Source organism: Gossypium arboreum, chromosome 7, assembly GCF_025698485.1.
Source record: "Gossypium arboreum isolate Shixiya-1 chromosome 7, ASM2569848v2, whole genome shotgun sequence".
Taxonomy (NCBI): domain Eukaryota; kingdom Viridiplantae; phylum Streptophyta; class Magnoliopsida; order Malvales; family Malvaceae; genus Gossypium; species Gossypium arboreum.
The window spans coordinates 62467475-62479807 of NC_069076.1; the positions used below are offsets into that span (position 1 = coordinate 62467475).

General features: G+C 34.8%; 1 protein-coding gene across 1 annotated transcript; it reads left to right on the forward strand.

The window, feature by feature from the left end:
- The first annotated feature begins 8479 nt into the window (after window positions 1–8479).
- Window positions 8480–11966, forward strand: LOC108470225 (FT-interacting protein 3). Its single transcript, XM_017771504.2, has one exon. The coding sequence runs from the start codon at window positions 8734–8736 to the stop codon at window positions 11770–11772; it is 3039 nt and encodes a 1012-aa protein (XP_017626993.1). The 5' UTR covers window positions 8480–8733; the 3' UTR covers window positions 11773–11966.
- The last annotated feature ends 367 nt before the right edge of the window (window positions 11967–12333 follow it).

A 12333-nucleotide genomic window follows, 5' to 3' on the forward strand; every position in this document is an offset into this window, starting at 1 on the left:
TTAAACTGAAATGCTGGATACAAATAAATTTATGAGGGTATGCCTCAAACTTTGATAGTTCTGGGTTCGAGTATAAAATTTCACTTGACGCCTTATCCGCTTAGCTTCTCTGGGCACTAGAGCTTCCATCGTCCTAGAAGCTAAGCAAGGCAATTAAACCATGGGTTAAACCCAGTGTTTTCACTTTAAACCTTAAATTTCCAAAAACATGCATAACCCTAAAAAATAGTTTCTGGGAACTCTTAACTTTGTTTTCTAAGTCTTATGTATACCGAAAGACTTAGAACCTTACCAGTTTACTAGTTTCGCTATTTTTTCAACTAAAACCTTTTGATCGTCGCTCGCTCCATGCAGAGCTTTCCATGACCATCGCTTCCTCAAAGCAACTATGGAGGTTGAAGAAGGGGAGAAAATGAAACAAACTGAGAGGAATTCGTTTGAGAATTATTTCTTAGCTATTTATAGCCCTTCATACACGGTCTCCAACTACATATCAATCGTTCATCTATAATCATTGTGTCTCCCACTAAAAGACCGGTTGGTTCTAATCCAACTGAACTAGACTTGGTTCTCAATCATGCCCCATTTTGTTTCTAACTTTTCCTAGTTTTTCAATAAAGACTACCAACTTACAATTTATTTCAATTTAACACCTAATTGTTCCAATCTTTCAAGTTAAAAAGGACTTCGGGTTTGACATTAATTCATTTTATTTAAACTAAATGAAATAATAATAATGAAATAATTAAATTTTCCTATTTTTATATATATTTCAAATAACATTGTAACTATATTTAGTTATAATTATAAGTTGAAAAAAATAATCTATTATATATCTTTTCCATTATATTCCGCCCAAATTATTACATTTATAATAATCTATAATTCTTTTTAAACCATTTTGGTCAAATTTATCCATTAATCATAACAACTAACATGATTTAATAATAAAAAAGAATAAATGTCAAATTTGTACATAAACTTTGGTCTAAAATGCAATTTGATACATAAACTTTGATTTGATGTAATTATACATATGAAACTTGAATTGTAGTTCATATGTAAACATGAAACTTCTATTTTAATCCAATTGTACACATTTAAAGATATAAATAAATACATTTATTTTCATATTGGATTAATATAATTGTTTGTGTAACCAATATATCAATGTAAAATGGTGCTACTTTAACATTGTTATTAGTGATTTTTGAAAATTAAATCAAATTAAAATTTCATATATAAAATTGCATAAAATCAAAACTTATGTGTGATATTACACATTAAATTAAAATTTATGTATAATTTTAATATTTATCCCTTAAAAACAACTTGATTTTCTTCTTACTTTTTGCCATCACTTTTATCAAATGAGAAGCCTCAATTGTTTATCACTTCTCTCCGATCTCAATTAATTTAATAAAGAAATATATATATATATATATATATATATATATATATATATATATATGCTTTATTAGTAAAATAAAATACTACAAACTTCAACTTTGCATGGTATACATTTTTAAAAAATATTTCGATTTGAAATGGCAAGGTTGATTGCTTTAGAACCTTAGTGATTTTGATATAAGTCCCACGGTACAAATGGTTTTAGATTTAGTTTAGGTTGAAATTATTTTTATTGATTTTATATAAAAATATAAAAGGTAAAAGAAATTTTGTAGTAATATTTATCACTTTTATTTAGAAAAATAATATTTAAATATGTCAAAGGTCATTGTATTATTTTAAAATGTAAAATTTAGTCCTAAGACATTAAGTCTCAATACTTTTTTGGTTTAAAATCTTGGTCTCTCCATTTAATTTTTAGCCCTCAACATTTATAATTTTTTTATCAATTTTGTCCTTACCTTTTAAAAGTACATAAAAATAAAAAAATATTTTTTTTATATTTTAGATATAAATTTAAAAATCCTATTTTTGAACAAATAAAAATAATGGAAAAATAAAAATCTTTAAATTTTTAAAAATATATAAAATATAAAATTTATAAAATTCAATGTTATCTTATAACACCCTATACCCGACCAGGTCATCGGGTTCGAGTACCAAGTGTCAGCTTACTGAGTAGCATAACAACAATTCTAACTTGAATTATTTACAACTTCAAATAAATCACCAGATTTTAATTCACATTTACTTTATAACTTAACTCTAATATTCTTAGTTAGCAACAAGTTCTAAAATATAACTACAAATAAACTTTCTTCAACTTCTAAGGTCTTACCATCGATTTGCCTTATTGAACACATATATGTTTATATATATATATATATGTACCACGACTTGGGATTTTAAAACTAATAAAATTTCACTTATTTGAACCTCGAGGCGTAGCCTCTGAGGGAGCCCCTTTATATACATATACAGCTACCGAGTTTCACCTAGCTCTCAGCAAAAACTGGCTTGGTCCCTATCGCATATCTGGTTCTACGATTAACCTGCATTTAAGAAGAAAAGTTATAAGTTCGACGAACTTAGTGAGTTCCGCATATAATAAAGTAATGTGCAAATATAAAGCTTTCTGCCCAAATTGAACTCCCTGTTACCCATGTTCATTATTTTGGTGACTGCTAAGTGGTCTTCACTACTGTAGGCTCCCTTAAAAATTCCATGCTTTCCCTCATCTTTTGGCGGCTTTGCCGACCATCCGTTCTTGGCATTCTATTCCTCTAAAGAGTTTCCGACTTGACCTTTTAAACCCTTTGACAGATCCTCAATCGATTCTTGATATGTACTCAACTACTTACTAGAGTGTTCTGCTCATGCCTATCCACTACGCATGGAATCTGCAACTTTCCAGGCGGATTGATAGATATATGCGTATACCACGGAATACCCTTTTTCTTAGGGATCTTTTTTTTTATTCCACCATGCATAGTTGAGACATAGCTTTGGCTTTCTCAGTCTTCTTGTGACCTATATCCTTTGGTCTCACCAACCATTTTTTTCTTTATTTATTATCCCAATCATCTATGAATTTCACTTTCATCATTGACCTTCCTCATGAACCGAGAGCGTTCAAATTCTAATCCCTATTTTTACCTTTCTAACAGATTTCCCTTATCTTCTGTCCTAACAAGCTTTACTGGCGGCATAGTCCAACTATGGTTGCTAAGATTGAAATACACCAAGAGGGGGGTGAATTGGTGTTTTAAAAAGTTTTCAGGAAATGGAAAAAATCAACCGATTCAAGAAATTTTAGTGGTTTGGCCTCAATTGCCTACATCTACTACCTTAGCTTTCCTCAACTAAGGATGTCCCAAATCCACTAGATTTGAACCTTTAAGGACAAGGTTTAACCTTACAAATCCCTATATTTTCAAAGGTAAGATAGAACCACTTCCCCTTTATGGTTTTCTACCCAAAACCTTAGATAACATCTCACAAATAAGAGAAAAATAATGATGAATAAGATATACCTATAAAAGGTAGATAATCAACAATTAAGCACTCCAACACAAAGTTACAACACTTAAAAAAATATAGAAGACTTAACCCACAAGTGTGTACAAGAAATATTTAGTAAAAGATTGAGAAAGATTGGAAAATTGAGTTCTTGGAAGTTAGGCCCTTGTTTCTTGTATTTTGTTGACTTCAATGGGGAGTCTTGACTCTGTATTTAAGTCCTATAAAAACCTTGTAGACGTTTGTAGCCATTAGAAACAAATTAGAGTCGTTGCAGCCATAAAAACCAGTATTAAATATAGTCTGCAGCTTCATTGTACAGGTAGAAGGAATATTGTATTGGTAGAAGTCTTTCCAAAATATGATCGTTGTGCTCATTCTATCGATATAAGTTCTCCTGTATCGGTAGAACTCTGAGGGTTCCATTTGGTATCGGTAGAACCTATAGAAGTATCAGTAGAAGTGTAGGGAAGGCTGAACTTTGGCTACTATTTTGACTTGTTTCAGTAGAAGTCCTCAAGGTATCAACATAACTCTGGTTATATCAATAGATCGTACTAGAGTATCGGTAGATCTCCAAGGCCAAAACTACCTTGCACACTAGAGTGCGTTCTACCGATAGAAGTCCGGGTTGTATTGGTAGAACCCAGAGTTATATCGGTAGAACTTTTAGTTCTACTGGTAGAATTCTATAGCTTTTTAAGATCTTTTCATCTTGAGTTCTGCCAATACTTGTCCACCTCAGTATCGGTAGAAGTAATTCAGACTTCAAAAACTCATTAAAATATAAGTTAATTCAAGGCTTTTTAACAATTTATTTTGTTCAACACTTCAAAAATAAATTGAAAGACTTATAAATAAATTTTGCAAATTTAAGTAAGGGGTTTTTAATATTCTTTTTTTATATCAAAATAAATTAAAAACTAGAGCTAACAATGGTGTTCCACCTAATGGGTTCCCCCACGTTCAATGTCCCGATAGACTCCCTTTCGTTTCGTATCAAGGTAGACTACCCCATGTTTAGCGTCTCGTCAAACTATCTCGTGTTTAACGTCCCGTCGAGCTATCCTAGGATGTCATAACGTCTTTCAGTTATGGTCTTACTCATTCTGTTATCAAATCATCCTTTTGATTCCAAAGTATCTTTCAACTATGGTTTTACATATTACAACCTCGTGTTTACAATTATGGCGGACTACAATGGTAGTCATAGTCCAACTATGGTCTTACAATTGTTTACCGTGATGCCATAATGTCTTTTAGCCATAGTCTTACTCATTTCTGTCATGATGCCATAACATCTTTCAGCTATGGTCTTACTTAATTTAGGCATATAGCCTCCGATCGATTTCATGGCCTCACCATGATCTTTACTTTTCTCATTTCATTCTATCCGTTCCCCCATTTCACCATTCCTGACCTTGATGCTCAAACATCGCAGTGTCCACTCTGTAAGGTTCGAAGCTTCACACATCACAATTTGCACCCAGCAAAACTGTATGACAGTATCTAACAGAACCATTTTTTTTTCCTGTTCCTAACTCCGTGTCACCCTTTTCATAATATGCATGCATTAATAATACATACAATGCAGAACATTAGTAAGCAATACATTACACTAGATGTCCATTCATCAATCACCCAATATTACGATAAATAATAACATGATAATATCTTATAACTGCATATAGCACTAGAGAACGAAGTGCAAACACTCAACTCGTTTTCTTACCTTCCTAGCTTAACATCATCAAACGCGAGTGCCTCATTGAACTTGACGCCTAAGCATATCAACCATGCATCGAGTAATCTAAAGGTGTTTAACCCATTTCCCCATTCTTTTACTTCTAGACTCAAATCCACAAGTTGGCTGCAACATGCATGACTCCCTTTAACTATATTCTCTTCTTCTTCAGGGCGACTGAAGAAGACTTTGCTTAGAGAAAAAGGTTTGGGAAGTAGAATTAAGGGGAAATCTTGTTCTCGCACCCATACCTATATTTATACTCCCTTGGCACGGTTTTCACAGATTGTTGCCGTCTCTCAATCCTAATTATTATGTCCCCCACTTTGGAACCTGCTGGTTGTGTCCTAACCGAACTAAGACTGAGTTACAACCATTCAAATTTCAACTACTAAATTCTCTGATTTTTCCTAGTGGGGTCCAACGATTCGTTAATCCTCTCAATCTAGTCCTCATTTTTCTTAGTTTTGGGCCAAACAGTGATTTATGGGTGTTACACATCTAAATTGGACCAGATTGACCAGTCAGATCGGTTAGACCTGACATCATTAGGGTATCGGTCTAGTGAGAGGTAAAAAACCAGTTGACATGTGAATTGGTACAAGCTAGTTGAATTGAGTTAAAAAATGGTTGAACCGATAGTTGGGTTGATTTTGAATTGTTTTGACCAATTGGTTCCCAGAATGACCGGTTTGAATGGTTTAAAGAAAAAAATAAAAATTAAAAAATTAAAAAATTAAAAAATTATAGAAATCTATTCAACTGCCAGTTCAATTGTTTTTTTACCTCGATTCAACTAGTTTGTACCAGTTTATGGGTTAACCAGTTTTTATCTCTCACCGGACTGATACGTTAGCCTATTCTTGATTTAACCGGTTCAATTTATATAACATTGAATTTTGAAATTGTTATATTTTAAAAATATTTTTATTTTTGAATTTTAAAGAGTTTTTTCATATATTTATGTTTTTTTGTTTAAAATATGAAACAAAATAGTTTTATTTTAATCTTTAGTTTTACATACTTTTAAAGGGTATGAACCAAGTTAACAAAAAACTACAGATGTTGAGATCTAAAGAAGTTTAAAATTGTAAAAACCAATAGACACATGAATTAGCATGAAATGACTGACCCGGGTTAAAAAACTAGTTAAACCGATTTTTATAATTTTTTATTTTTAAAAACATTTTATTTTCTTTGAACTGATCGGACTGGTCATTTTGGGAACTAATTGGTCAAACCAATTCAAAATTGATTAAACTATCAATTCAATCGATTTTTTTAGTTCAGTTCAATTAGTCAGTACAAGTTTACGAGTCAATTGATTTTTTTACCTCTTACCAGATTGATACCTCAATCTATTTTATTGGTCGGTCTAGCCTAGTTTATATAATATATAATTTTGAAATTTTTTATATTTTTAAATTATTTTTTGAATTTAAGGAGTTTTATTTTTTCATAATTTATAATTTTATTTTTAAAAATGATTTTAATTTTTTAAAATATATATTTTATTTTATGATTTTATTTAAAATATAAAAAATAAATTTTTAAAATTTTATGCACTTTTAAAGTGTACGATCAAATGGAAAAAAATTATAAATGTTGATGGCTTAAAAATTATGTTACGTTTAACATCATTAATTTTAAAGACAAAACTAGATGAAGAGACAAAAATTTAAATAAAAATGTATAGAGATTTAATGTCTCAAAATTAAAATTAAAATATAAAAATTAAAATAAAAATAAAAATACGTTTACGAGGATTTAAATAAAAATAATTTTTAAATACTTTAAATTAATAATATTAACTAAATTAAAAACTTAAAAATAAAAGTATAGATTATATTTAGAGTTACTAAATTAAGCATAGCATAAAGTTTCGTGAAGAGGTTTGAAATTTAATTGCAGACGTGGGCCGCAGTGTTTGCACGCGGGTTTCCGAGGCGAGTGGCAGTAACATTTCTCCAAGAGCAAAATTTCGTATTAAAAAATTTTTATTTTGGGTTTGAGTTAAAAAAAAAAGGACACTGGGTTATTTATTTGTTGTTACGAAGAGAACCTCGGACATCGAGAATGAATGTAGGTGTCTATTGTCCAAAAAAAGGGAAAAAATTAAATAAGAAAAAAAATAGAAAAACAAAGGATTGTCTGATGGATTCTGTCACGCTCTCTTGACCTATTACTCCAAAGCTGACTTCCTCCCATCACGTCCAACAAAATTTTCGAAACTCGTTCTCACCACGCGCCTTTTCTAACGCTTCGTTTTTGGTCGAATTAGAATTATGCCTTTTTTCAGAAAATTATATTGGCATTTAACTTTGGTTAACTGTGAATTCAGCCTTTAACTTGGTTAACATGTTATTGTAAGGACAAGGAGAACATACGTTCGAATCAAAGAGAAAAATTATTTTAGAAGTTAAAATTAAATTATAAATTTTAAAAATTAAAATATAACTTTATCATTATTAATGCATAATTATATTATTTTTAAAGAAATTTAATAATATTTTGAGAGTTAAAATATAATTTAATTATATATTAATATATAATTTAAATATTTTAAGTAGTTATGTAGTAATTTTTCATTTTGAGAGATGACAACTTTTTGCTACCCAATTATTTTAAGAATGTTTTTATTTTTATTTACATCTTTTATATAAAAATAAATAATACACGTGATTTGATCGCAAGATATTATGATATTTTAACATTTTTAAATTGTTATTTCAACCAAAGTCCAACGGCAACTGAAGGAGTTAAAAGGTCAAAATTACATTTTAACTTTTTAAAATGTATAAAATTATAAATTAATATGTGATTAAATAATAAATTTTAATTTAATTCTTTAAACAGTTATAAAATTATAAATTAATAACTTGACAAATTTAAGTAACTTAACTAAGGAAAAATTTAAACTTACTCATATAATTTTTATAAACAGATTTATTACAAAATTGTATACATATTTTTACCTTAATCTAATTTATATTATAATTCAATTTGTTTTTATATGGTGTCTGAGATTTTAGATTGCGAATAATGAAGTAAAGGGAGTAAGAACAAAGCATTCGGCTTTAAAATTAAAGTAAGACTTGACTCATCCTAAGTAGGTGTGGGAATTAATTAATAATTAATACCCAAACGTTAAGGTTAATTATATGAACTAAACATAGAATGTATGTAAATGTAGGGGGGCCCACCATGTCCACTCTGGCAGAACCATTCTTGGCTCTCAACGAACCACTTGTGGGGTTGGCTGCCCACGCGCTACCACTCGACGTGGACGTTGGACTGAAACAGTGTCAGTCAAGACAGTAACTCACTCTTCTGCCATTTACTTGCTTTTCTTTGTCATCGTCTAATCTCTCCCCTGCAAAGAATATAACCCTCTGCTCTTTGTTTGCACGCTCTTCTGCTATTTGTCTACTGTTGTCTCTCTCTTTTGAGCTCTCTCATCTCTTTGTCTACGTTGTTATTTCCCTGTCTCTTTGTTGCCTTTTCCCTTTGTATCTTCTATTGTTCAAGGGGGGAAACAGACACACGGCTAAGCTTTAGCCATGAACGGCACAGTGGCTACCGGCAAAGAGAAGCTGGTGGTGGAGGTGATAGCGGCTCATAACTTGATGCCCAAAGATGGGGAAGGGTCGTCTTCGCCGTTCGTGGAGGTGGAGTTCGAGAACCAAAGGCATAGAACTCAGGTTAAAAGGAAAGACTTGAACCCCATTTGGAACGAGAAGCTTGTGTTTCATATCAAAGATGTTGCCGATCTCCCTTACAGGGCTGTAGAAGTTAATGTCTTTAATGAAAGGCGGTCGAGTAACAGCAGGAATTTTCTCGGAAAAGTGAGGGTTTCTGGTTCCAGTATTGCTAAAGAAGGTGAAGAAGGTCCTCAAATGTATACCCTTGATAAAAGAAGTTTGTTTTCTCATATAAGAGGGGAGATAACCCTCAAGCTTTACGTTTCAACGAGAGAGGAAGTTAAACAAGTGGGGATTGATAACAATGGGGTGATGGGTTCCGGTTCGGCTTCAGTTTCCACTTCGGGGTTTTCAAAGAAGAAGAAAATGCAGCAGCAAAACCCAGCCTTGGTGGTGCAACAACAACAGCTGGTTCAAGAGAACAAGCCAAGACTGCAGGGTCAAAACCATGCAAAGCCTATAGAGCCAAAACCAGGTGAGTTAAAGCCTGTTGTAATAACTACTGGTCCTGGCCCTGCAGTTCCTGTCTCCTCTGCCGCTGGCGGTGCCGGTGCTGGGTTGAGTCTTTTCTCAACTGGGTCTAATGAGTTCTCACTAAAGGAGACAAGCCCTCACCTTGGTGGTGGTCCTTTGAACAAGGACAAAACCAGTTCAACATATGACCTTGTGGAGCAAATGCAGTACCTTTACGTTAGAGTAGTGAAAGCTAGAGATATTTCGTTTTTCGGTGGTGGTGGTGAGATAATGGCTGAAGTCAAGCTAGGGAACTATAGAGGCGTGACCAAGAGGGTCAGTTCAAACCATGCTGATTGGGACCAAGTTTTCGCCTTTTCTAAAGACTGCATACAGTCATCAATGGTGGAGGTTGTTGTAAAGGAAGGTAACAAAGATGATTACTTGGGCCGAGTTTGGTTTGACTTAAATGAGGTCCCCAGGAGGGTTCCTCCAGACAGTCCATTGGCACCACAATGGCACCGAATGGAAGACAAGAAAGGAGACAAGTCCAAAGGGGAAGTCATGGTTTCCATATGGTTTGGGACTCAGGCAGATGAGGCCTTTGCTGAGGCTTGGCACTCAAAGGCAGCCAATGTGCATTTTGATGGGCTTTGCTCTATTAAGTCCAAGGTTTATTTATCACCGAAACTTTGGTATTTGAGGGTATCAGTGATTGAAGCACAAGATGTTTTGGGTGAAAAAGGGTCTACTTTATTGAGGTACCCTGAGCTCTCAGCTAAAGTACAAGTGGGGAATCAAGTTTCAAGGACCAGAATTTCAGGAGTTAGTCCTAACAGAAGCTTATCAAATCCATTTTGGAATGAGGATTTCATGTTTGTAGTTGCAGAGCCATTTGAGGATTACTTGTTGGTGTCTGTTGAGGATCGAGTTGGCCCTGGAAGAGATGAGGTTGTAGGCAGAGTATTGCTTCCTGTGATGGCAGTCGAAAGAAGAACTGATGACAAACAAGTGGTCTCTAGGTGGTTTAATCTTGATAACCACTTCGGCAACCCTGCTGAGACTAAGCTTGTGACAGGATTCGGTTCAAGAATCCATCTTCGGGTCTCACTTGATGGGGGATACCATGTTCTTGATGAGGCCACAATGTATAGCAGTGATGTCAGGCCAACGGCAAAACAGCTTTGGAAGCCTCACATTGGTGTACTTGAAATGGGGATCTTGGGTGCAACAGGGCTTATGCCAGTGAAAGTCAAGGAAGGCAAAGGTGGCACCACTGATGCTTACTGTGTTGCCAAGTACGGTCAGAAATGGGTGAGAACCCGAACCGTGGTTGATAGCTTGTCCCCAAAATGGAATGAGCAATATACTTGGGAGGTTTTCGATCCTTGCACAGTTATCACCATTGGTGTGTTTGACAATTGCCGAACTGATAAAAACATCATCACTAATGGTGTTCCTCGAGACTCCCGGATAGGGAAGGTTAGAATCCGGCTATCAACGCTTGAGTCTGATCGAGTTTACACTCATTCATATCCACTCCTTATGCTGCATCCCTCGGGTGTCAAGAAAATGGGTGAGCTTCACTTAGCTGTGCGATTTTCATGCGCTAACATGGGAAACATGTTGCATATGTATACGTTGCCTTTGTTGCCAAAGATGCATTATGTACAACCTATGACTGTGAACCAATTGGAGAGCCTAAGGTACCAAGCTATGAATGTGGTGGCATCCCGGCTTAGCAGGGCAGAGCCACCATTGGGGCGAGAGGTTGTTGAGTATATGCTCGATCACGACTCCCATATGTGGAGCATGAGAAGGAGCAAAGCTAACTTTTTCAGATTAATGAGTGTGATCTCTGGTCTGGTTGCCATGAACAGTTGGTTTGAGTCTATGCGAAACTGGAGCAAGCCAGTGTACTCATCCTTGTTTGTTGCAACTTTTCTCATATTAGTCGCATTACCCGAGCTCCTAATCCCCGCAACCCTGCTCTACATGGCAACAATGGGACTATGGCGATACAGGTTCCGACCGCGTCATCCGCCGCACATGGACACCCGGCTGTCCCATGCAGAGAGTGTTTATCCAGACGAATTAGATGAGGAGTTTGATTCATTCCCGACGAGTCGGAGTGTGGATGTGGTTAAAATGAGGTATGATCGACTAAGGAGTGTGGCGGGAAGGATTCAAACTGTGGTCGGAGACATGGCAACACAAGGTGAAAGGTTTCAAGCATTGCTGAGTTGGAGAGATCCAAGGGCCACCTTCTTGTTTGTGATATTGTGCTTGTTTGCAGCCGTTGGATTTTATGCAGTGCCATTGAAGGTGGTCGTGGCATTGTGGGGTACCTATGCGTTGAGGCCCCCAAGATTCCGAAGCAAGTTGCCTTGTCGGGCATTGAGCTTCTTCAGGAGGTTGCCTACAAAAGCAGATAGTTTGCTGTAAGAAACCAAACGGCTTTTAGTGGGGATGAAATATTTTGAACATAGTTCAAGGTTTTTAAGGTGTTTGGGTTTAGTGATGCTTTTTGGGGAGTTTTAATTAATTAATCAAGGATGTGGTTTTAATATTGGAGAGTTATTGTGTGTACTGTTTTCAAGACTGGGTGTCCAAATCAAAACTAATGCTTTTATGATCCATCTTAGTTTCATCGTTTTTGTTTATTTATATATTGCATGCACAAAATCTGACTAAACATTAGTAGCAAACGGGAAAGAAACAAAGACCCCCCCCCCCCCCCCCCACACCTCAATCCTCCCGGGTTGATGTGATTCTGGTGCTGTGGAATCAATCAATAAATTTGGATTCCGCCGCATCTTTTCCTTTGTAACAACTGACAGCGACATTCCAACCTCCGCTATTCTATTTCTCTTCCCCCAAAGTCAACAGCATTTATTATTTGTTTATGTTCCTTTCCTATTATCGTCTTTGGGAATAAATATGGAGGGTTCTGCTGTATTAATTGGGGGAATTCTGCTATGTAGACGTGATGGTGCCGGGATGCAA